This window comes from Typopeltis vanoorti, chromosome 9 (genome assembly GCF_054136105.1).
Source record: "Typopeltis vanoorti isolate ZY-2024b chromosome 9, IOZ_Tvanoo_1.0, whole genome shotgun sequence".
Taxonomy (NCBI): Eukaryota; Metazoa; Arthropoda; class Arachnida; order Uropygi; family Thelyphonidae; genus Typopeltis; species Typopeltis vanoorti.
Window position 1 is genome coordinate 122,772,293 of NC_143557.1, and position 27,929 is coordinate 122,800,221.

General features: G+C 34.5%; 1 protein-coding gene across 5 annotated transcripts in view; it reads left to right on the top strand.

Annotated features, from left to right (window-relative positions):
- LOC150103490 (pyruvate dehydrogenase phosphatase regulatory subunit, mitochondrial-like) overlaps positions 1 to 27,929 on the top strand; it is a 184,204-nt gene that overhangs the window by 105,204 nt on the left and 51,071 nt on the right. For all 5 annotated transcript variants that reach the window (XM_090397506.1, XM_090397508.1, XM_090397509.1 and 2 more), the window contains exons 12-14: positions 3,929 to 4,087; positions 5,305 to 5,441; positions 26,481 to 26,629. In XM_090397506.1, the coding sequence (XP_090253632.1) occupies positions 3,929 to 4,087; positions 5,305 to 5,441; positions 26,481 to 26,629 (445 nt within the window). The remainder of the gene's footprint in view (positions 1 to 3,928; positions 4,088 to 5,304; positions 5,442 to 26,480; positions 26,630 to 27,929) is intronic.

A 27,929-nucleotide genomic window follows, 5' to 3' on the forward strand; every position in this document is an offset into this window, starting at 1 on the left:
GATTTCTTCAATAATGTTAGATCTTGGATTTTTGCATGGCTTGAGTTTAAAGTTGCCTTCTGCATTGCCTCCTAATAAAAGCATAAGATAATCTTTAGATACTTGATATCCTGATTGAAATGCTTCAGTTTTATCTAGGAAAATTTTTGAGAGACCGATTTCGTCGATGTTGAATATTTGCCGATTGTCATAATCACCCTCCTGAATTATGCTTTGCAATTCTTTAGGAAATTTTAGCTGCAGAATCTTTATCAGCACTAGCAGATTCCCCAGTTATTCTTACGTTATGCAGACCAGCTCGATTTTTTTAAATCGGTCAAACCATCCTAAACTCTCAGTAAATCTTCTGCATTCCTCTTGAAATGTGGTCTCTTTCAATAAGGTAAAAATATTGAGAACTTTTGTCTGAATATCCTCTGTACTAAGAGGTGTTCTTTTTTGGTTATAATCCTCAATCCAGAGTGATTGAGGATTATAACCAAATCTTGATCATTAAATGACTTCTATTTTGGGTGATCTGCATGCTTAAAGAAGCAGTAGCAACTTTTCCTTGTTCTTTGTATTCTTTGCTCTTATTTAATATAGTCCAAACTGTAGACTCGCTGTATTCCAGGTCTCGTACAATCATTGTATTACTAGCACTACTTTCATGTCCCTTAATGACTTCAAGCTTTTCCATTCTCTGCAGATTGCCAACAAAAAATTTTGCATAATGTAAAATTTCGCATAACATAAAAAAATCACCTTAACTGAAGCGGGAAATGGTATCATTTCACTCAATTACGCTAACTGATTATTGCATATACCGAATTCACGTTAAGCAAGCTTTTCCTGTATAGCAGTTTTATAACTAGATGACAAAAATAGGAATTTTCTGAAATTATTATTATTTTTTATCATTTTAATTATATTTTTATACATATTTTTTACCACAAGAGGTCAAGCTGTGCAGGCTAGTTTCAGACATTACTTAGCTTACGAAGGACAATGAATATACATTGTAGTATAAATTAAAGATCAAGCCTCCATAGCTCAGTTGGTATAGATGAAGCTCTTTGGTTAGAAAGACCTGGGTTGGATTTATGTCCAAGACTTGAGCAACCTTTATCTGCTATCTTTCGACTAAAGGTAAGTTAGTAGGTCTCATATGGAGGTATGGGATTTTTTTTCACCCTGAAACTTGTGTTTTCCATCTCCCAGAACAAGCAAACTGGCCCCATGAACATACATCTACAGACATAAAAATTCCCCCCCCCCCCAATGTCAGATCCTATGACAAGTCAGTTGGGGTTTCCCGTAGTTGCATAATCATAGCAGACCCTGCACAAAGTGGGATAAAAATGCTATAAAGAAGAAGAGAAGTATAAATTAAAGATACCAAGAAATTATATTCTTGGTTTAATCTTTTCTCCAAGTATAAGCAAACAAAGTTTGTGTGTGAAGTCACTTCACAACTGGGCTAGTTATATATAGAGGCTAATGACTTTACATCAGTTGCCTGAAATTTGACTCCTGCATTATTTTGTTAGATCTTGAATGGGAGAATTTAAAAAAAAATTAATTCATTCAAGATTTAACAAGTCTAACATACCAACAAGGAGAAACTTGCACTTCAGCTATCAAAAGGATTGTAAATAGGGCTATAACTACCTTTAAATGTAGAATTATAAAAGAAAACTTGTTTAATTAAATCTAAGTAAAGATTTCCAATTTGTAAATTGTAACTATAAAAGGTTATTCTATGTGAAATGAGATGTTTATCAAAGTGTAAACAAAAGTCCAAAGTTTTGGGGGCGGACTCAAGCCAAATGTCCAGGTGAACGTTTGGCTTGAGGCATAAGCATTTACACGGAAAGCTGTGCTAGTTCGTTTTCCTGTGAAGACGCTACACAAGGCGACGCGGTATACCGTGTCATCTTGTGGACAAAGAAAACGAGTGCCGTGCGGAAGAACGTGGTAGTAAAGAGGATGCCAAGGATGCAGAATAAAAGGGGGTTTGCTCCCCTCTCTCGAGGGTTTTTTGTCTTGTTCTCCTGATCCTTTCCGGGTGTTTTTACATGGTTGGACGTTGGGCCCCTCTCTCGCCATCTGATGGATTCCGGATCGCCCTGAGTTATTAGATGTTGGCACCCGCAGTTCCAGCACCCTGACTAGCTATCTCCTCTGGATGGAATTCCTGAACCGGCAGCTCTGACGAGAATATGCGGCATCAGAACTAGACAGATGTGGGCACATTGCCAGATGTTTGGTAAAGCCAAGTAGGATGACCTCTACGAGTAACCACGTGGATAAAGGCCAAGCGGAGATGTTCTGACCCCAATTCAAGGGAGAAGGATCGGGCTGTGTAAGACAAAAATGTGAATTAAGTGACGGATCTGTTAATCTTCCCAAGAGCTGGTTAAACCTACAGAATTTTTTTATTCCTTTCCCACTTAGAGTGAAGAAATGTTATATAGTTAGTGAGCAAAGACAATGTAGTATAGAACTCTTAAGTGATTATCGATGATAGCAGTGGCTTAACTCCACCACGCATTTTGTTAGAGAAAGTTTATAGATGATTTGTGACAAGTATTTTATGTAAATAACTAACGTAATTTAGAAGAGAACAGAATAGAAGGAGCTTATGATTGTATTCGTTTGTGTTTTAGTTGGTTTGACTAGTTCTTTACTTTAGAATGACATAAAATTGATTTGAGTGCATGAATGTAAATGTATAACTTTAAGATCTCAATAAATGTGTTTTATGTTTTGTATACCTGACATTAGCCTGAGAATGAATTCAAATTACCACTCATAAAAACGGAACCTATGCAGAGTAGAATAGATGTTTAAAAGCCACGATTGCAAGCGATATTAAACATAGTTGATATTGAGAATTTTGGTACTAAGAATAAGTGTTAGATGAGATCTCTGTATCTGAGAGAGTTTCCCTGGTTAAGAATTCCTTCTAACTTATGATATTGGCTGGTGCAGCGTAACAAATAAATTTGCCAGTATCTGATCGGGAGACAATCTCAGACAGTAATTACAAAGGATTTGTCCCTGAAAAAGGGTAAACCCTTTGTCTGAGTAATTGATACACGTGATTAATCTAGAAATTGGCCAAATATATAGATAGTCTTTCTATATCGTGTACTGAAGGCAAAATTTAAGTCTAGATTTTGAGAGTAATTAGGGTAAAAGCAAATTAGATCTAAATAAGGAAAAACAAGTATAAATTAAAATAAAAGCCACGAAGTGGCGACATAACAACTTCAACCTCAATATCACTTCTGGGTCTGGCTCTTTTTTGAAAGAGCACTCTCACCGATGAGATCTCAAAGGTTTCAACTGGTCTGGGTAGTGGCTCTTCCCATAATGCATAACATTATACATGTCTGTAAGGATATGCACATTGCATTATGGGATACTAAGGCAATTGATGTGAAGTCATTAGCCTCTATATACAAATAGTCCAGTCATTAAATGATTTAATGTGCAAACTTCATTTGCTTATACTTGGATAAAGGATTAAACCAAGAATAGAATTTCTTGGTGTCTTTAATTTATAGTATAACAAGTGAAAAATCTTTAAACATACATTGTTGTGTGTGTGTGTGTGTGTAGTTTATATTCATGAAGGTGACCTTAATGTAAAGGTTGAAATGTAAAATTTTAATGTTATCCTAGTTTATCTTAAACAGTAGTCGAGTCCGTTAAATCTAATATGATGAGTGATATTCACTGTTCAGCCACATTGAATGAAAGGATTCACTGTAAGCAATTTTCCACTAGTTTTTTCATGCTTTTTATAATCCATTAAGAGTTAATAATGAAATGAAGTGTTTTCATAAAAAGAAAATGTGAAGAATTGAAAGAGATTATAAATGAAAGAGAATCTGTTTTTATTCAAGAGTATTTATTATTATTTTTTCTTTTTTAATATCAGGCAGACGATATGCTATTAGTCATCCTATGCAGACTGAGTTCCAGACTGCCCGCAAGCTTCGCTGCTCTCCAGTATACATTGCACAAAACAAGGCCGGTGCTGTATTTGGAGAACGAATGGGATTTGAAAGAGCACTATATTTTGATCCATCAAAATCACGTAAGTTTTTATTTAAATAATGTGAGGAAAATAATACAAATTGAAAAATAAATTACAAAAAATTTTAGTATTGAATTCTAATAGCATTCTAACAATGGAAATACCGAGAGTTAATGGTATAATCCATGTTTCCATATACAAGTAGGTAAATTGTGTATCAGCATGCAGTAAGTACTCTGTTTATGTAGGTTTAATTAATATGGATTTGAGCTTACATGACCATTATGTAGTCATTTTCATTTTAGTGTTTTTGTCTTAGGTTTATCTGTGTTGTTTTCCATTGGTCAGAATCTTGACCTCATTTTCGTGTTGTGGACCTTCCAACTATCAGAGATTATATATGGGCAGTGAATGTTTATGCAATTTTTGTCGCATTTTATGACTATTGTTTCTGATATTCTTTGGCATTGTTTTGTTTTCCTGTATGTCTACTATTATGGCTTTGTCAGTTTGCCTTTCTGCCATACTTCAGTAGTGATACATAAATGTGTATCATTATATGCCTGATACTGCTCCAAAAGAAGAATGTCCTATAATGGTATGTCCAAAATTATTGCTTCCTTATAATTTTCATGTATCTACGTCTCTAAAATTTCAATAATGCCTTAAAAAATCGAGTAAAAAGCCAGTTACATTATGCAAGAGGTACTTGGAAAGAAAAATAAGCAAAATGGCCATAAAAATTAATATTAATTTAGAGGAGTAGCATGAAAAATTTTCAAGAAATAATATTTATGATATAAAATAAATAATAAAATAAATAAATCGGCTAACACCTTTTATTCCCTTATAAGGAGTAGACAAGGCCTTATAATCCTATATATCTATGAGATTAGGCATATGAAAAAAAAAAGTTAATAAAGTGAAAATTCAAAATACAGTAATCTCTTGCTAACATAAATTTGTAGACCAAGAGGATGATAGTGTATTATAATGGGGAATTTAACATAGAACATCATGATGCTGTGGGGTTTTTTTTTGGGACTTTTCAGCATTTTCTTGTAGTGAGTGAGCATGGCACTCACTACAGCAAATGCCATACTTTAATGGCACTTGCTGTAGTGAGAATTAACTGTGTCTTCAATGTTTCTAATTTTTATTGTATTCTGTATGCATCTAGTGGACAAAGGAAACATTGACTATTATTACATATAGTTAGTTTGTAATCTAATTAAAATATGATAATAATCTTATGCTGCTGTTATTTATTTCAATAGAGGAAGAGCGTCTTTGTCCTCCAGCCCCTACTTTTTCTAAGCCACCTTGGTTTGATCACGTGAAAGAAGAATATTTTGCATGTCGAGAACGAGTAGGAATTATTGATATGTCATCGTTTACCAAGTTTCACTTAAAAGTAAGAAAAAAAAAAGTAATGAATTTTTTAAATTACGATAAAGATCACATTCAGTATAACATATATATATTGTGATTGTTCATTTTTGCTCGGTAGAAAATATTATAAATTAGTTTAAATGACTGATACCGAGAGATAAAGAAGTGACATGGTTTATTTAAAAAGATTTTACTTTACCTCTCAGGAGACCCTGTAACCCCTAGAGAGCGCGTCCCCTGGGTGGCGGATAGCAGAGCCCACCGTGTGTGTGTGTGTGTGTACATGCCCGTGCATGTGTGTGTGTATATATATACATGGTGGGGTGGTCCGAATATACTGAATAAGGACTCATGGACTAACAGGGCCATAAGGGGCAATCATCTTGATTGTAAGGGAAGCGGCACTCCCATGGACCCCTAGCTGGATCTATCCTCTTCTTCTACTTTGAGGAAGATCCACTTACGTTAATCTTTCCTATAAGGCCTTATCAGCCAACTCTTCTTATTTTATGACCCTTATGCTATTAGAGTACTCGAGGGCCATGGGGTCTCTTCATTTCTGGCCTTACAACTATGCCCTCTCTATAAACCTTACTATATTTCTTCTATAATCTACTCTTTCCCCTTCAATATACCCTATTCCTCCTATGGGTTTAAATTCGGAAGAAGGCTAGTTCAGAAGCCTTAAGGTAGCAGCCCTACCACTGAACTATTCCATCGTCAGGCTAGTCCCCCTGACATGGAGAACATAATCCTACTTGTAAGCTGACAGAAAAAGATAATCGGATTGAATCTATGGGAAACGACCCTGGAATGGAAAAGGTAAAACAAAAATGGAAATGACAAAATATAATACACATAGCAAACTGGAATGTAAGAGGAATAGCATATAAAGAAATAGAATTAGACCAGTTACTAAATGAAAGAAATTTTAAAATAGCAGTAATCACTGAAACAAAAAAGAAATTAAAAGGAACTACGAGAACTGAAAATTTTAATGTGATATACAGTGGAGTCGACAGAGATCAAAGAGCACAAGCAGGAGTCATGATTTGGATTCATAACTCCCTTTCAAAACAGTTAAAACATTATAAATTATGGAATGAAAGAATAATAGAAGCTAGAATAAAAATAGATAGAGGCTATTTAACAATAATTGATTTATATGCCCCAAAAGAAGGAAGAGAACAGGATAATATTGATTTTTATAATCAGCTACAAAACATATATAATAAAATAAATAAAAATGACTACATAATTTTAGCAGGAGACTTAAATGCAAGAATTGGAAACATGAAAATTAATAATAATATAGGAATACATGGAGAACACACTCTAAACAGAAATGGTAAAAAATTGATTGAGTTTGTAGTTTTTACCAACTTTTTTCTTTCTTATTCCATATAAATTTATTCAGCTGACTTCTTACCATATCAGCTTTACTAATTCTGTGTTCTATTTCCATATTTAATTTGCCATCTTCACTTAAACCTGTGCCTAAATTTACTTTTTCTATAGGTTCACCATTCAAGATGGGTACAATTGATGTTTTCATATGTCTTTGTGTTTCTTTGTCTTTTTATAGCTGATTTTCATACCAAAGTTATTACAACAGTTATTCTACTTAGTGAGGGAATCTTGCTCACTTGTGCTAAATTTATTCAGAAGTATAACATCATCTGCAAAAAGTAAAGAGCCAAGATTAATATTGCCAATTTTGATATCAGATTTATTGCTACTTTCCTTCATAATGTGATCAATATAGATAATGAATAACAGTGGAAATAATGTGCATTCTTGTAGCACACCTGATGTAACATCAAACCATTTTCCTGTACCTCCTTCAGTTTTAATTGCTTTACAGCTTAAATAGAGACTATGTATTGCTCAATATAATGTCCCATTTACACCATATAACTGCAGCATTTTGGAGAGCTTTCCTCTTGACACTTTGTCATATGTCTTTTCCAGATCTGGGAACCTTAAATACAAATCCTTGTTATATTCCCAAGGTTTCTCCACTGTTTGTCTAAAAGTGAAAATCTGATCCTGACATATTTCACCTGACTCCAGCTTGTTCTTCACCATGCTTCCCTTCCATAATTTTTCTTAGCTGTTTCTTAACACTTTGCATCCTATTGATGTAAATATACATCAATCGTTCTTCAAGTCCTAGTGGGTCTAGGGACTCAAAGTGTTAAGTATATTTGCATAAATCTTACTAGGAACAGTCAGTAGGGAAATACCTCTGTAATATTCACATTCAGTTTTATTTCCTTTTTATTATTTTTATTTATTTATTTTTTCATAGATAGATACTGTGAGAAATCCACCCCAATCATCTGGAATTTGACCCTGACACTCTGACCAATCCTTCTGAATTATGCAGTGCAATCACTGTAAAACTTTTATATCTCCATATTTGAGCATTTCTGGTCGAATTTTATCTATTCTAGGTGCCTTTCCATATTTCAGGTTCTTAATGGCATTTTCTACTTCAAGTATTAATATGTATTCCTGATTGCATTCCTGCTGAGTGTTTTCTACCACCATGCTGCTGCTTGTTTTATTTAGCAGTCAATACAGACATCTAGAATATCTTTGTTTAGTTTTCATGTCAATCATCATCTCTGATTCCTTTTACAGTACTCTTTCCTCCATTTCTAAGCTTTTTCAATAACCTCCAGAATATTTTTCTAACTTTGTGATATTTATTTTCAATGTTTTACCAAATTCTTCCCATGATCTTTATTTAGCTAGCTTTACACAGTACTTTGCTTTGCTTTCTTACAGTTTTCTCTGTTCTCTGTATTCCCGAAGAGCACAAGCTGACTTACTTGCCAGGAACTTACAATATGCTTTCTTCTTTTCTATGGCTACCTCTTTAACTTCCTGCATTCACAATGGAGTTCTGATTTTTCTATCCTTGCAGATTGCCTCACCCATGCCTCTCTGGCCGAATCAGTCGATGTTTTTTTCAGAGTTTACCGCTGGATCTCTGTGGTTTGGTTTTTGTTTTCAAATGCTCATTTTTTTCTTGAATGATGTTTGAGTATTTGAGTCTACAGTTCATCTCTGAAAGTCGCTTACTTTTGATTTGTTTCAAAACATTCTTACACTCTGTTTTTTTTTCAATATGAAATTCAATTTTATACTTCTCAAAACTAAATAGTTATCACTTACTGTTTCAAATCCTCTGTATACTCTTGTATCCAGTGGGAAAATGTCACTAACAATTATAACATAGTCAGTGAGACTTTCTTATTTCTTGCATCTTCTCTCCATGAATTTGTGCACATTTTTATGCTGGAACATGGTGTTAGTAATAACTAGTCTATGTCCTGAACAGAAATCCAGTAGGCACTTACCACTATTATTAGTTTTGCTGTTTTTTCCAAATTCTACCACTATTATTAGTTTTTCTGTTTTCTCCAAATTCTTCTGAAACATTTCTATGTCTGGTAATCATTTACTACTCTGCTGATTAGATCTCCAAAAAGGAACAACTTTTTTTTTTCCATTGTTTCATCTGATTTCTTTAATGCTCCCAAAAATTCCTTGATTTCTTTCTTAGTAGAACCTTCTATGGGACCATATGCACAAGTAAGTCTCATTGTCCGGTTTCTCCATTCTCAAATCAATCTACTTGATATTGCCTGCCATTCAAAATTAACCTCATATCAGAAATGTGATTGATAATGAAAGTTGATGTTTTCAGTTTGATCCGGAAATGAAATGCTAGAGCATGGAATGTCTTCTCCCTTACAGAAGAAAGTCAAGTTGCAAAAATAACCTGTCAAGACAATGGCCATTTTTTTCCCCAATGCTGCTCTAATTATCCACTGTGAATTTGTTCCTGAGGGCACCACAGTGAATGGTCAGTATTATTTAAGAGTAATGCAATGTCTGTACACCTGCATGCAACATGTCAGGAAAGAACTGTTCCACAACAATATTTGGTTTCTGTTGTATGACAAGCAACATGCTTGTGCACTGTGTATGCCTGTGAAGCAGTCCCCCCCCCCACACACACACTTGCCAGATTTGGCTCTTGCAGACTTTTCCTCTTCCCAAAGATGAAGTGTATCTTGAAAGCAGAACTCTTCAGCAAAATTGAGGATATCCAATGCAGTGCGATCCAGACAATGAAGGAGGTTCCTGTTCAGGACTTCCACCGTGCCTTCGAACACTTGTACGACAGATGTAAATGTTGTGTGGAGTTGGAGGAAGATTATTTTGAATCTGTGTAATTGACAATTCCAAATATAGTTGTTTGTTTTGATATAATAATTGTTGTCTCATTACTTAATGGGCACACTGATTAGACATTATATTGCTTGATAAAATATCCCATTTACACCACATAATTGTAACATTTTGAACAATCTTTTTCTTTGCAGTTTGTCATACACCTTTTTCAGAACTACATAAAGATTTGTTATATTTCCATGGTTTCTCAGCTGTTTGTCATAAAGTAAAAAATTTGATCTTGGCAACTACTTTTTGGCCCAAACCCAGGTTTTGCTCCTCCCCATTTTTTTCTCTTTCACAATTTTTATTATCTTCTTGTCAAGTATGCTTGCATAAGTTTTACCTGAAAAACACATGGTAGGAATATGGTTCTATAATTCTCACATTCAGTTTTATTTCTCTATTTTACATATGGGTGCTATGAGCTGTGCTCTTAAATTTATCTGGAATTCAATCTTCTGACTAGCCCTTTTAGAATATGGTGCAGCTACTCTAAAATTATTATTATTTATTTATTTTTTTATGTGACTTCAACCCACAAAAATGTTTATCTGTAAATCTATGGTACATTTTGCTCCATGGTTAGATTAGAGAATTTTTATTTTTACTGATTTTCTGTTTGGGGTGCATAAGGGTCAAAGCTGTATATCTGAGAGGAGACCTCCACATAGCCTTCAAAGGAATGCAGAGAACCGACCAGGACTTCTGACCTAATGTCCAATCCTCACCTTCTCATGGTGGACCCTGTTGGGTATCTACCTGGATACTGAACGAACGAGGATGGGCTGGCAATTTGGAATTTAGCCAACCAAATTGTATTCCTATTGGTTTAACCAAAGTACAAAATGATGGTACAACATGACAAAATTTCATGCCGGCTGAGGCGTCGCTTGGTTAAACAAGGCCCCCAGTTGTTTTTGCCAATTCATTTTTGCCAATTCGCGAACAGCGAAAAGTCAGCTACTGGAACAAATCTGAAAACACACTCCAACTCAACATTACCAGAGTTAAAGATCGGTACTATAAACATAAGAAGCCTGAATGGCAAAGAAATGGAGCTAGCTGAGGAATTAGATAAGTACCAGATTGACATAATAGGGGGTGACTGAAACAAAAAAGACAAAAACTGGTGAGATCTTTCTGAGCAATAAATACAAAATGTTATATTCAGGCAGTGACAATCTAGGAAAAGAAGGAGTAGCCATAGTATTCAACACAAAATACGAGGCTAATCTTCTTGAATAGCAGTCAGTCTCAAGTAGAGTAATGTGGGCAAATATGAGAATGGGGAACTGGACAATGAGACTTATTTGTGCCTATGGTCCCACAGAAGGTTCTACTAAGATAGAAGTGGAGGAATTTTTTGAAGCTTTAGAAAAAGCAACTGACACAATGAAAAATGAAAATTTGGTCCTTGTTGGGGATCTAAATAGCAGAGTAGGAAATGATTGTGAGACATACAAAAATATTTTGGGAAAATTTGGAGAAAAGAGCAAAGCTAATAATAATGGCAAATATCTGTTGGATTTCTGCTCAGGACATGGACTGGTTATTACTAACACCATGTTCCAACATAAAAATATGCACAAATTCACATGGAGAGAAGAGGCTAGGAATAAGAAAAGTCTCATTGACTATGTTATTGTTGATAGTGATGTTTTCTCCCTGGTGCAGGACACCAGAGTGTACAGAGGATTTGAAATTGGAAGTGATCACTATTTAGTCTTGAGCAGGATAAAATTGAATTTCATATTGGAAAGAATGACATGTAAGAAAGTTTTAAAGCGAATAAAAGTTGAGCAGCTCTCAGATGTGAACTGTAGACTAAAATACACAAAGATTATTGAAGGAAAAATGAAAGAGTTTGAGAACAGGAATCAAACCTTGGAGATTCACTGGTAAACCTTGAAGAAAGCCCTGATTGATTCAGCTAAAAAAGGCATGTGGTGAAGTTGTCTGCAAGGATAGAAAAATTAGAACTATATGGTGGACACAGAAAGTTAAAGAGGCAGTGAAGGAAAAGAAGAAAGCACATCAAAAGTTCCTGGCAAATAAGTCAGCTTGTGCTCTTAGAGAATACAGAGACAAATGCAAGAATGCTAAACAGTGTGTAAAACTAGCTAAACAAAAGTCATGGGAGGACTTTGGCAAGAATATAGAAAATAAATATCAAGAAGGTGGCAAAATATTCTGGAGGTTGTTGAAGAAGCTTAGGAATGGAGGAAAGAGTGCTGTAAAAGGAGTTAGAGATGATAAAGGTGACATGAAAACGGGAGAAAAAGATATCCTTGAAGTATAGAGTAATTACTTTGAAAATTTGCTAAATGAAACAAGCAGCGATGACAGCACAGTGATAAAAAACACTGACCAGGCATGCAGTCAGGAATACATATCCATACTTGAAGTAGAAAAAGCCATCAAAAGCTTGAAATGTGGAAAGGCAGCAGGAATAGATGATATTCGACCAGAAATGCTGACGTATGGTGGTATAAAAGTATTACAGTAGCTGCACTGCATAGTTCAGAATGCCTGGACAGAGGGACGAATTCCAGACAATTGGAGTAGAGCTCTCATATTATCCATATATAAAAAGCGAAATAAAACTGAATGTGAGAATTACAGAGGTATATTCCTACTGAGGGTTTCTGGTAAGATATATGCAAGTATACTTGAGAAACGGTTGAGAAGAATTGTGGAAGAAAAGCTTGGTGAAGAACAAGCTGGATTCAGGCCAAATAGAGGCTGTCAGGATCAGATCTTTACTTTACGACAAATAGGCAAGAAAGCATGGGAATATAACAGAGATCTGTATTTAAATTTTGTCGATTTGGAAAAGGCACATGAGCCAAGAGGGAAGTTATTCAATATGCTTCAGTTATATGGTGTCAATGAGGCATTATATCAAGCAATACTAGTGTTTATTTGAGTTGTAAGTCAGCAGTTAGAATTGAAGGAAGTACAGGAAGATGGTTTAATGTTAAATCTGGTGTGAGACAAGGAGGTACATTATCCCCTCTGTTATTCATTATCTATATGGATCACATTATGAAGGAAAGTGGTATTAAACATGATATCAAAATTGGAGATGTTGATGTCAGCTCTTTGCTTTATGTGGACGATGTTATACTTCTAAATAAATCCGCTACAAGACTTCAAGATTCTCTGACTAAATTGAATAACTGTTGTAATAGATATGGTATGAAGGTCAGCAATAAAATGACAAAGACAATGAAAATAGGCAGAATCATTGAAAATGTCAACTGTGTTGTGAATGGAGAACCTGTGGAACAAGTAAAACTTTTCAGCTACTTAGTCACGATTTTTAGTGAAGATGGTAAATTAAATATGGAAATAGACAACAGAATCAACAAAGCTGGTATGGTAGGAAGTCAATTGAATAAATTCGTATGGAATAAGAGAGAAATTAGTCGGAACACTAAATTAGCTGTATACAAGACAGTGTTCAAACCTGTTTTAACTTATGGATCTGAGAGCTGGGTCAGAAGTAAAACATTTGATCAAAGACTAGAGACCACAGATATGAGAGTTCTGAGAAAGATTATAGGCGTGAACAGATGGGATCGATGGCAATATAATATTAAAAACGAGAATATTAGGAAAGAACTTGACATTGTCAGCATCCAGGAATGCGTTAGCAGAGCTAACCTCAGGTGGTATGGTCACTTGAACAGAATGGGCGAGGAAAGATTAGCAAAACAAGTATTCTCTGCCAATTTGGCAGGAAAACGACCCAGAGGAAGACCAAGATATAGGTGGATTGATACGGTACAAAGTGCCTTAGACGATAGAAATATAAGATCTGATAATGTTGGAGTCTTGACAAGTAACAGACTGATTTGGAGGAAAATTGTAGATAGGAAGTTAGTAATGATGTAAATTTTTCATGTTGCACTATCATATCCTGTAGACCCCTTGAGAGTACATGGCTAGAATTTGATGATGTTTGTATTTTTATTTATTTTTATCAGGTTAAGAAACTCTGCTCTAGAGATCAAACTGTCGTGACGTTCTATTTTCATGTTATGTTCTAAATCCGCCATCTTGGTTTAAGTCACTCTTAGCAATATAACAACTAATTGCAAATTGATCACCGATCCAAAAGTAGGGAAATTTATAATTATACTGCGCCGCGCTATTTTTAGATTAGTCTATATAAAATAGTAGGATCAATTCTTAATTAAGTTAGCAGTCTCCTCATTTATTTAGGCCGAATTATTTACTATTCTACTTGGGGTTCCTGCAAGATTTGAATATTTATGAACGGTGCAATAAAAAGGAATTCAGGCAAACACAATATTTAGATTAACAAAATAAAACATTTAATATATGATATATATAACAAATACAAGAATTCTGCTTTAAAATGAAACAATACAATCAACTTAATACATCTTGCTAAGTCACTCATGCCAATTCAATGTTCTAAACTTTCACATACAATTCACAGTTTCAAAATCACAAGCTTTCTTAACTCAAGTTAATAAAACGAAACTTCTTATTTAATCAGTCTCCACATATCTATCAGCTGTACTTAATGTTTAAATTCACAGGAAGCACTAATCAAGGTAGACAATATTCCAAACAATCTTATTTCGGACTTTGAACTTCGAAGATATGTTAATGTTAGAACAAACAAGTATGACTACTCTTACCAGATACAATCTTCAGTACATCAATTAATTGTGAGCACACTTATGAATTAACTTATTTACATTAGCGGAACACATTAATAAAAATTCTCCAACGATTTAACTGAACTACTGTTAATCGCGCTTCACTACTCTAATAAACACATCAACAAGGCACTGATATCTTTCTTTGTTTACTTTTCTCAAACTAGTTAATTTCAATATAATTCTTCTCAGGGCAACATAGAATTAAGACGTAATCCCAGACTAACTGGAACTAATCAGAATTTTCCATTGAATGTCCAGTTCTTTATTTATCCAGTTACGGCATTAATTTTCTTTTACAACACAGCTGACTTCACTTGCAGCTAAGTATATGATTCACTATGTTTTGGCTCACTTCTAAACACTATTCTCATGAATTTCTGCCCTAGAGAACTTATAATTTTCTTCCACTTCCTTTGCTTGTATCCTTCCTTCCTTCCCGCTCCGCAAAAACTTCCTCTCTTCTCTCTAATTAAAATCTTATTATTATTTTTCTTCTCCTTTCAGTCTGAAGGTCACGCTCTCTTCGACTCGTGCTTGTTTATTTCATGCGTCTCCATGACAACAAATGAACGCAAACATTTTGCTAATGTAATACAACGCTCTACTACTACATAAGTGATTACATAACGTTAAATTTTTACAAATAAGAATAAACAGAATATTTGAGCTACTTAATCAGCTTTTTCATTACGTATACAATTATTTATAATAACACTTTTCGTTACATCATATATATATATTTTAGTTATCATAAATTCTAGACATATTATTATTTAATAAATTAATAGTAGGTTAAGTTTAGAATAAATATTTAAATAGTAATCCTTAATTAAGGAACAATAAATAATTTTTATACAATTAATGATTAATATATAATAAGCAATGTAAAATGTGAATGAATAAAAATAAATTACACAACATAGTTTCATTCACAATGTAACATAGGCTCACCCTTTCTTTGAAAAATTTTTGTTATAAGAAAAATTTTTCTTTTCACACTAGGATCCTTCACGGAAGGACTGGATTACATATTTCCTTTCCGATTCCTCAAGTAGTACCTAGTTTGACTAAAACCTGGTTCCTTATTATGTTTAGTGCATTTATTCTCTTTCACATTCTCATTAAATCTCTTATTACTATCATTATCAATTTCTGCGTGTCTTCTATGTCTGTAGTATGGGATTGTCTCTTCAGAATTAAATTCATGTTCTGCATTAATACTACTGTGTTTTGGCTGTTTTGTAATATTTGTGTCCCTCCTGTAATTACCTTTTTTATGGTAATTCCTTTCTTTTCCCAATATTGCCTCTAGAGAATCTCCTAAGCAGACTAATTTGTCAGGTCTCTTCTTGAACAATTTCAATCGGTCTGAGTGGACAATCAGAGTTCTTTTCAATCCTGTAGATTCTCTTATTCGAAAGTTGACAGGAGATGTCTTTTCAACAATTTCATAAGGTCCTATTGCACACTTTCCAAACTTTCCTGTTTTCTTATTACTATGATCTTGTCGCAAAAGTACTAAGTTTCCAGGTTTTAATTCCTTATAGTTTCTTAGTTTATTTGCATAGGCTCTAGCCCTTTGTGAGCTGTTTTGACTGGCTTCTGCTACTAGGTCATATGCAATTTTGTTTTCAGAGATCATATTGTTAAGGTACTCATCAATGTCTGGGAATCCTGAGTTTGCATGCATGTCCTTGAAGTCACTGGGAAATAGTGGTTCAAAACCATATAAAACTACCGCAGGGGCTTCTTTTATAGCAGCATGCAGGGCCGTCCTACAGGCAAAGAGGGTGTGTGGAAGGAATTCATCCCAATTATACAAGTGATTATCAGCAAGTTTGGATAGGGTTTGTTTCAGTGTACGATTCATCCTTTCACACATTCCATTTCCTTGAGGGTGATAGGGAGTAGTGAAAAGTTTTTTTATCTTCAGTAACTTACATAATTGAAGCATAACTTCAGCTGTAAAGTTTGAACCTTGATCAGTGAGGAGTGTTTGGGGGGTTCCATACCTTGAAATGATCATCTTGAACAACTTGTCAGCTGCTGTTTGCGCAGTTTGATTCTTCATAGCTGTGGCTTCAGGAAATCTAGAGAACATATCTATTACAACAAGTATATACTTGTTTCCTTTAGAGGTAGTAGGGAGTGGACCTATAATGTCCATGGCCAAAGCTTGAAAAGGACGACTAGGAATAGGGAAAGGTTGAAGAGGAGCCTTTCCTCCGTAATTTGATTTTCTTTGACATAGATGACAAGAAAACACATTACTTTTAACATCTCGTCTCATTCTCTTCCATACATATCTGTTTCTAATTTTCCCCCATGTCTGAAAGAACCCTTGGTGTCCTGCTAGATCAGCATCATGAAAGGCATATAACACCCAAGGAATCATGACAGTAGGAACTACTATTTTGTTCTTCCAATTTCCGGTGATATCATGTTTTGCCATCAGGAGGCCATCATCATCCAAAAACAAGGACTGCAAAAATGAGTGTTCCTCCAAGATTCTTTCCCCATTTTTGATTTGTCGATATATTTCTCCCCATGTTGGATCTAATTTTTGTGCTTCTATAATGGAGAATTTGGTCCAATTCTGAAGGTGTGGGGGTTTTCTTGTGTTTTCTTGTCCCTCATTTTCTTCGGCTATCAAGTTCATTATCTTTTCTTTCCCACTGGTATCTTCTTCTACTTTATCATCTAAGGCTCTGGATAAGTAGTCAGCAACTACATTAAGTTTTCCAGGAATATAACATATCTGTATTTGGAACTCTTGTAATTCTAATGCCCATCGAATAATCCTTTGGTTTTTATCCTTCATTGTGGATAAAAAGGTTAGGGGTTTATGATCTGATCTTAAAAAAATTTCTTGTCCCAGTAACATGTATCTGAATTTCCTTAAGGCATGTACAATAGCTAGTGCTTCTTTTTCAATAACTGAGTAATTTTTTTCTGATGCAGATAGTTTTCTACTTAGGAAGGCAGTGGGTCTAATTTCTTCTTTCTTCTTTTGTTCTATTACAGCTGTTATTCGAGGCATCTGCTGCAAGATAGAAGGGTTCTCTGAGAGTGGGATGAGTGAGGACAGGAGACCTAGTTAATGCTAAATTTAAAGATTTATGGGCAGATTCCTGTTCCTTTCCCCAAATGAACTTTTCTCCCTTTTTAGTTAATTTAATTATGGGCTCCATTATTTGAGAACAATTTGGAATAAATTTTCTATAGAAGTTTACCATTCCTAAGTACCTTCGTACTTGTCTCACAGAGGTGGGTATTTTCGCTTTTAGAATGGCAGAGATGTTTTCTTGAGTGGAGATTATTCCAGCCTCACTGACAACATGTCCTAGGTATTCAACCTTTCTCATGAAGAATTTACATTTTGAGCACTTCAACGATAGATGTGACAAATTTAGTCTATTTAATACATTATCTAAAATTTCTTCATGTGATGTTAAGTCTGGGGTGTAAATTAATAGGTCATCTTGGAAACATATGACTCCTTTTCCTAACATGTCTGAGAGTACAGTGTTCATCAGACATTGAAAGCTCATAGCTGAATTTCTGGCCCCCTGAGAAAGCTGACAGAGTTGATATTTTTGCCATCGAGTGGTAAAGGCAAAAAATTGTCTGTCCTCCTTTCTAAGAGGTATCTGGAAATAGCCAGAGTTTAGGTCCAATTTTGAAAAGTATTTTGCTCCCTCTAGACTAGTCAGGAGCTCTTCTATGTTACATAGAGGAAAGTCAATGGGCTTAGTGACCTTATTAATCTCACGCAGATCTAATATAAATCTGAGACTTCCATCAGGTTTTTCTACCAACAAAAAGGGGCTATTCCATCTGGAATTAGACTTTTCTATGATCCCAGCTCTTTCATAATCATCCAGAAGGATCTGAAGTCTATCTAGATATTTAAGGGGGGTTTTGTACTGCTTAGTATAGATAGGCATGTCTGAAGTGATTTCAATGGAATGCTTTACTTTGTTTGTACAGGTCAATGAGCTAATATCTTCAGTGAATGTTTGAGGATATTTTTGAAAGATTGATAGAATGAATTTCCTTATTTCTGCTCTATCAGTTTTTGATTCCGCTAAATTAATAGCTTCGTGCAATAATTTTCTTTTCTTATCACTTAATCCGTCTTCAAGGTTTAAGGTTTCAATCTCCATCTTTTCACATAGTTCCTTTTTATTGTCTTCATTGTACATTGATTGATAACTCACACCACACAAGGAAATGGTTTCAGAGGCAAAGTCACACATGAATTTATTTTTTTCTACGAAATCTAGTCCTAGTATGATCTGGTCATTTGTGTCAGCAACTTCTGGAAGGATAATGAGATCATGTGAGAATTCTACTGGAAAACAAGGTATGGAAATTTCAGTATTTATTTTTCTTGTAGCAATCAGTTCAATCTTAGCAATTCCTGTGATTTTTACTGGTTTCTGAATTAAGCTGATGTTATCAGAAAAATCATCAACAAGTTTATTCACCATGGAGTTAGAAATAACTGATATATGGGCTCCAGTATCTAACAGGATATTGCATGGAATCCTTCCAATTAGACCTTGTACAAGGGTTAAAGGTAACTTAGCATTCTCCTTGGCCATCGTCACACTTTGCATTCTTTGGGAATTGTAGCCTAGCGAACCTGGTTTGATAGTTAAGGTGATAGAGTTATCTACATTGACTTCCTCATTCTTAATCTCTTTCCCTTTTTTACAGTTTGAAAGGTATTCAAGAATTGGTAAAGGTGTAAGTTGATACAGTCTTGTATAAGTGATTGTCTCATGGAGTATATTTGTTGCATTTCCTCCAATATTTTCTCTTTCTTTAGCCAGACTATAACATGCTTCTAAACAGACAGCCTTTTTTTGTAAACGACCTCTCTTAAATTTTTATGCAATCCCAGTCGAAATTGTTGAAACACAATCCAATCTAAGTGAGGTTTATCTTCACCAGTAACATTCAAACTGTTGGCCAATGTTAATAAACGATTGTGGAAATCAGTAACAGTCTCCTTATCCTTTTGAATAATTTTCTTTAACTTCCATAAATTAGGACCTACACTTCTAAGTTTACAAAATTGGGACAATAAAGTTTCCTTAAATTTAGAATACTCAAAAGTTTCCCGAAGTATTGGCGAAGAATATAAAAATGTTATTGCTTTACCTATTAATTTACTTCTAATCAAAACTAGCAATTGAAAATCAGTCCAACTTGCTATTTCTCTAAGTTTTTCAACATAGATAAAGAAAAATAGTACATCATCCGATTCTTCACCTGAAAATTGGGGAAAAACCTGTTGCGGGTTTACCGTACGAAAGAATTCACTATCATTCATTTCAGAGCTTGATGTAACAGCCATAGTGATTAATAAATTACTAATTCAATTAATATAATCTTTCTACTTTAAAATAAACTTTTATTTTTGCCTGACTCCAGATTATAACCAGTTCACTGTGATTTATTTAATTTACTTTCTACAATTTCAGGGAGCATTTCTATGATTGTTATCACCAAAACTAAATTCAATTTCTTAACTTATAGTTGTTAAATTAATTCTTATCGATTAAATCACATCCTGTCGACTGCGCTATTTGTCGTGACGTTCTATTTTCATGTTATGTTCTGAATCCGCCATCTTGGTTTAAGTCACTCTTATCAATATAACAACTAATTGCAAATTGATCACCGATCCAAAAGTAGGGAAATTTATAATTATACTGCGCCACGCTATTTTTAGATTAGTCTATATAAAATAGTAGGATCAATTCTTAATTAAGTTAGCAGTCTCCTCATTTATTTAGGCCGAATTATTTACTATTCTACTTGGGGTTCCTGCAAGATTTGAATATTTATGAACGGTGCAATAAAAAGGAATTCAGGCAAACACAATATTTAGATTAACAAAATAAAACATTTAATATATGATATATATAACAAATACAAGAATTCTGCTTTAAAATGAAACAATACAATCAACTTAATACATCTTGCTAAGTCACTCATGCCAATTCAATGTTCTAAACTTTCACATACAATTCACAGTTTCAAAATCACAAGCTTTCTTAACTCAAGTTAATAAAACGAAACTTCTTATTTAATCAGTCTCCACATATCTATCAGCTGTACTTAATGTTTAAATTCACAGGAAGCACTAATCAAGGTAGACAATATTCCAAACAATCTTATTTCGGACTTTGAACTTCGAAGATATGTTAATGTTAGAACAAACAAGTATGACTACTCTTACCAGATACAATCTTCAGTACATCAATTAATTGTGAGCACACTTATGAATTAACTTATTTACGTTAGCGGAACACATTAATAAAAATTCTCCAACGATTTAACTGAACTACTGTTAATCGCGCTTCACTACTCTAATAAACACATCAATAAGGCACTGATATCTTTCTTTGTTTACTTTTCTCAAACTAGTTAATTTCAATATAATTCTTCTCAGGGCAACATAGAATTAAGACGTAATCCCAGACTAACTGGAACTAATCAGAATTTTCCATTGAATGTCCAGTTCTTTATTTATCCGGTTACGGCATTAATTTTCTTTTACAACACAGCTGACTTTACTTGCAGCTAAGTATATGATTCACTATGTTTTGGCTCACTTCTAAACACTATTCTCATGAATTTCTGCCCTAGAGAACTTATAATTTTCTTCTACTTCCTTTGCTTGTATCCTACCTTCCTTCCCGCTCTGCAAAAACTTCCTCTCTTCTCTCTAATTAAAATCTTATTATTATTTTTCTTCTCCTTTCAGTCCGAAGGTCACGCTCTCTTCGACTCGTGCTTGTTTATTTCATGCGTCTCCATGACAACAAATGAACGCAAACATTTTGCTAATGTAATACAATGCTCTACTACTACATAAGTGATTACATAACGTTAAATTTTTACAAATAAGAATAAACAGAATATTTGAGCTACTTAATCAGCTTTTTCAATACGTATACAATTATTTATAATAACACTTTTCGTTACATCATATATATATTTTAGTTATCATAAATTCTAGACATATTATTATTTAATAAATTAATAGTAGGTTAAGTTTAGAATAAATATTTAAATAGTAATCCTTAATTAAGGAACAATAAATAATTTTTATACAATTCATGATTAATATATTATAAGAAATGTAAAATGTGAATGAAAAAAATAAATTACACAACATAGTTTCATTCACAATTTAACAAAACATAGAACTATTTCAGGCCACCTCAGGCCTGCAATAAGCAAGGTGGTGGTCTCACATAAAGCATTGAAATTCATCTCCCACCTAAAGACAATCATAAACATCCATGTACATGCAGTTCTTGAAGCCATACCCTTTTTGTTGGAGAGCAGATGTGCTAACCACCTGTCGTGGTTCTACTGCCTGCACCCAATGTGGTAGTAGTAAAGAGCATGATAACAAATGTTACTGTGCAAAGAAAGCTAAATGTGTCAACTCTTAGGGAGATAACTCAACTTACTCCTACATATCAACAGTGGAAATATGAAAAAGAAATTTCTATGACAAACAGCCATAGTACCCACCTTAGTAAGATGTAGGACTCCCGTTTGCTTCATTGACTGGAACAATCCTACGGGCATACTTTCTACAAGTGTAGAAAGTATGCCCATAGCAATCAATGGGAATTTTGGACCATTCTTCCTGTAGGTATGTAATGAGGTCCTGGACTGTTGGGGGGGGGGACATCCCTTGATCCCAATGCTCCAGTTCATTCCACAGATGTTCAATAGGATTGATATCAGGGCTCTGTGGAAGCCAGTCAAGTGTGGTGATGTTCACATCACAGACCACATTAGGACCATGTCATAAGTCTGCTGCCGTAGTTACAGCAGCAGCCTTATGACATGGTACATTGTCTTGCAGAAAGAGACAATGGTCAGTTCTGTAGAAATGCCACAGAAGCATTGCATTGTCCAGAATGTTCTGATATTTCTCAGAGTTCTTGTTTGTGGCACCACAAAACAGAGATCTGAGGCCAAACCAGGAAAATCTGAACCACACCATCACTCTGCCACTTCTGAATTTCATAGTTCGGATTATGCACTCTAGTAAAAGACATTCACTGGGCATCCACCACACCCACATCTGTCTATCTGCTCAGTAGAGGGTGTAGCATGATTAATCAGTCCATAACACAGCTTTCCAAGCTTCCATGTCTCAGTGTACATGCTCTTTGCACCACTGAAAACAATGCTTCATGTTGGTTCAGGTAATGCATATTGCATATTGAAGTTCTATCATGAAACCCCATGTTGTGAGCCTTGGATCTGAATGTTTTTGTGCAGATTTTTGTTCCAGTTGATGCCTGAAATTCTGTATTCAATGTTCCAATATGTCAACAATTTGCCAAATAGATAGACCTGCAACATGGCATCCTATCACAACACTTCTTGACACTAAACTCTGTTAGTTCCCTTCTTGCAGCCATTTCACCTGGACACAGTTGCACTGATTGGGAGCTTTATATTTCTCCAGTTTATACCAGCTACAAACATGTGACTTGTTACATGGCACGATGTGCCTTCCCGATAGAAATGTCTGTTAATTTCTTTCTGAGGAGTGTATATTATATCAGGATGGCATTAGCCACCACTACTCCTGTTCTGAAATCCTCTTATGCTGAGAAGGTGGCAGCAAAGAAAATGTCATAAGCATCTCAAACACATGTCTATTCCATCATTTGATAATTTCACCATACCTGAACTTTATGAACTCAAGTACTTTTATTGAGCACATCAGTTGCATGACCTATGGTCTCACAGCAGAAACAATTCACAAAATGGTTTCATTTGGTAAGAACCCACTTGTCAAAAAAATTATGGCAGGTATATCACTTAAGGCTACCTTGCTTTGTATGCAAGATTAAAAGAAAAAAAAAGGAAGACCAAGAACTAAATGGATAACATCAATAAAGGTCAATTCCGGATTACAAACATATAGACAGCTCACCAGCCTTGCAAGAAACCGAGACTCCTGGAGGTTGTTGTGGAAGCACAGAAGACTGAACTCATCCCCGATGGAAGAGGACAGTAAGTAATATCACTTAAAGATAAAACACCAGACATTTTCACAGAAAAAATGGATACTTCATATCTGCTGAAAGTAACTTGAACTTATCCAGTGATCCTGATGCATGCAGTGATGTATTGGATATTTTTCCAGAGGAATAGATGGACACTGGTTGTCCATACTTCCCAAAATCTAATGAGAAATATAAACCCAGCAAGGGTAAGTCCTCAAGCTCCTAGAAATCAGAACTCCACAAAAAAAAAAAAAAAAAAAAAAAAAAAATTCACAATGGAACTGTCATGGGTTTTGCCAGAATATCGATGATATCAAGATTTTACTGTAGAAACAACCTTTTCTGTTTCTGTCTGTAGGAAACATATTTAAGATCCAATGAGGACTCCACCTTAAGGAATTTTACTGTTGTATACAAATGCAGAACTGGAGATGGTCCTTCTCAGGGAGGAGTAGATATCCTAGTGGGCAGTCATACTTTTCATCATGTCCAGTTTAATACTGATCTGGAAGCAGTAACAATTTGCTTATCTGTGGGATTTCTTATTATGGTATGTTCAGTTTATTTATCACCAGGTGCTGAGTAAAATGAAATCGATCTTGATAACCTTATCTTGCAACTGCCCGAACCCATATCTGTTATGGGTGACTTTAATGGACACAGCACTCTGTGGGGTAGTGCCAACACAATTGAAGAAGGTTGAACAAATCCTTGACAATAATGACCTCTAGCTTTTGAATAATATACTGAATACTTTCTTCTATATACCTAGCCACTGATATTCTGCAATTGATCTTACAGTCTCTTCTGCCATTTTTCCACTGCTCACGTGGGATGGTGAAGACAACATCTACGGAAGTGATCATTTTCCTGTTATTTGCACAATGTCTTCACACAAACCATGTTCTCCTACATAGATGTCCATATGGAAAATAGATCAGGCTGATTGGAATACTTTTTCCCATCTTGCACAATTTAATGCTGATACAGTCAGTCAAACACTTGTCATTAAAACAGGAAAGTATGTAACAGATTGTATTGTCCAGGTAGCAACAGCTCAGTCCAAAAATATCATCTCAGTTTCCACTCTATCCAAAGCCTTAGTGGAACCTAAAATGGCAGGCAGCCAAAAAATATAAACACAGAGCATGGAGTATATTTCATAGATACCTCACTATGTCAAACTTAAAAGCTTTTAAGTGTGCTCTAGCCAGAGCATGTTATATGAGACATCACAGTTAAAACAATCTTGGATCCAATTTACCTTGTCAGTTCCAATTTACCTTGTTACCAATCAAACAATCAGTGCAAAAATTGTATGGATAAAATCTGGAAAATGAAAGGTAGATATAAAACACACCTCTTGTCTACCTTAGATCATAATGGATGTGTTATTGCTGATCCCAAAGTTATTGCAGACACTTTGGAAGAAAATTTTGCCAGAATCTCTCAACAGCAGCTTCATATCCTTCTGAATTTTTAATATTGAAAGAGAAATAGCAGCTAAATTTTTCTACCTACCAATGGGCTTGAGCCATACAGTTAGCCATTTGTTAAGGAACAACTAAAAAGATCTTTTTTTGCTGTCTCACCCTAGTGCAGTAGGGTCTGATGACATCCATTATGAAATGATAAAACATCTTCCATCATCTGTGACTCTCCTTCTCTTACTGTACAACAGAATACTTTCAGAAGAAGAGTTTCTGGATTCTTGACATAAGTCAGTTGTCATTGCTATTCCAAAACTGGGACAGGATCCAATGCAAGCAAATAATTATTGACCTATTGCTCTGACCAGCTGCCTTTTGTAAGATATTGCAGAAAATGTTTAATGCCAGACTTCACTGGTGTTTAGAAAACAATGATCTCTCCAATATGCAGTGTGGCGTTCATAAAATCTTTCAACTTTGGTGCGTTTAGAAACTTGTATATGCAATGCATTTCTGGAACAAGAACATCTGTTTTCTATGTTAATATGCCATATCTATCATGTGTAAACAGCTTTTTTCCCCCCTCTTATTAATTGTAACTTTCCAGAAAATGTATGCTATGAAATATGCGAAGAAGCTAGTTGATATTTTGCAGATAATAAAACACTTTGTAATAGTAATGTCAAAAATGTCTACATAGTCATACCACAGAAAGTTTAGAAATACAAATAAAAGTTTATTAAAAAAGACTATTTTTTCAAAAAAACAATAAACTTTTGAAATTAAAAAAAATAATAATAAAATATACACATATACATAAAACAAACAGATCAGAATTTGTGAAGGAGAAATATCCATGAGGAATTCAATGATGAATATATATTACGATACTGATGCTTTTTCTAGCATAAAAACTAATATAAAATCGTTATAAACTGTAATAGATGATATTAAACAGGAAATAATTAAATATAGAGGCTACACTGAAATTCAGAAAACCTGATCAGAAAAAAATCATATTCGGTCAATGAGTTTGCTTTTTTTGTGAAAATGGAAATAGAACTGAACACAAAATATTTGGAAGAATGTCAGCAGTTCTTTATTGCTGACCTTGATTGGCTGATTGTGTAATGCCTGCTCTTTAAACAACAGGCAGTAGGTTTGAATCAACCATGGACATGGGTGTTTGTTAACGTCTTTAGATTGTAGATGAATTACCTGCTATAAGACCACCATCCTATCTATTAGAGGCCTGAAGGGACTTGGAAAAGTTTCTTGTTTGGACTCTAGATTAGAGTTTTTTGTTCTCCAAAAGTTCCAAACCATTCAGAGAGCACTTGCATTGTCATGTATAACAAACTATGGAAATGGAATTAACTGTTGCTATCAGAAATTAATTTGCTTGGCAATAACAAGCCACTGGGCATGACACATAAACAAAGTTAAGAGATGGTTAATTATAACATGAAGTTTTATCTTAAATATAAGCAGAAATATATTCTTATAGAGAATAACATTAACTTCTTTGCAGGGATATTTTGAAAAGCAAAATTTACTTATATTTAGATAACTTAACTTTGGCAATTTCTTTTTGGTCATATGTAATTATGTTTTACGTATATAGTCAGGAGGAACCGAAGTGGTTGACTTTTTGCAATTACTTTGTTCCAATGATGTGGATGTCCCAGTTGGAAACATAATCTCTAGTGGAATGCAGAATGAACGAGGAGGTTATGAAAATGATTGTCTTCTGTTAAGAAGAGCTCCAAATTGGTATGTAATATTGCTTGTTTATATTCAAGTTTTTCTAAGTCACAAAGCTTAAGTAAACATGTAATGGTTTTAGATAAGTAGGAGTGAAAATGTTAGTTCTTTGAATGTGTCCCACAATAGTATATGCATCTTCTGTCTTCTCACAACAACTGGAAAGACAGAAGGTACATTTTTCCGTCTGCATTCAGAATTCAGAGGATAATTACAAGGGGACTGAAGAGTTCTGATAAACACCTAGAACAAAAATGATATTAAAGGAACTGATATATTATTATTATTACATGATACCTCCAGGGATTCCAAAGGCTCATTGAGGGAGAGCACCTACTCTACAACTCTCTGTCTTCATCACTCAATCCACCATCTACCGCCCACCACCACAACTAGTATTTTCACAGATAATCACAAACATCCATGCCACCATGCATCGATTCGAACCCACAGCCTTTTGACTGGAGATTATAACCACAAGAAAGAACATATCTTAAAACCCTTTAATCCTCCCATTATTCTTTTTCTGTTAGGATATATAAGAAGACATGTCAATTCCTTCAAAAGAATTCTAGGATTTTCAGTGCAAATATTTATTGAAAAAAATTAAGATATTGCACTAACAGATATTGTGAATGATAGTTTTGAGTGTGAATTTCATGTGTATATGTGTGTGTAAACAAGTTCAGTGTAATCACCATGTGCATCTCATCACACATTCAACTTATAACTCAGTCTTGCCATTTGTTCTTCAACAGTTTCTAGAGTAACTGTGGCTACTGGTATATTTCATTTTGTCTTTCAACTCATCAAAGTCACTTTACTAATAAAAGCACAATGACACTTTATCCTTTGCATAACCCCATAGAAAAAAAAATGTAACTGTGCTCAACAGTTTCTTGAAAACAACATTGTCTGTTTGTTTATTGATTATACCTTCAGCTGATATCATCATGTGATGTATCAGGTTATTCAAGATAGTGAATTAATGATAGGTTTACCTAATTTCTCATTGCAAACAAATAATTGATTCACATTTTTTATATGCAATAGAACATTCCAAATTGTGTTGAACTGTCACTATTTTGATACTCAATTAAAATGGGATGGGTGCATGAGTACATAAAACTCTTTGAGAAAGTGAACAGCTATCTTAGGTTAGGTAGCTATTGACAGTTTTATAAAAAAAATACTTTTAAAATGCTGGCATTCTTTTGTGGAAATTTTGAAGAAGGGGAGTCGAAATGTGATGGCAGCTTTTACATATACTATGTTTTAAATTTAAATAAAAGATAATAAAAGATAATGA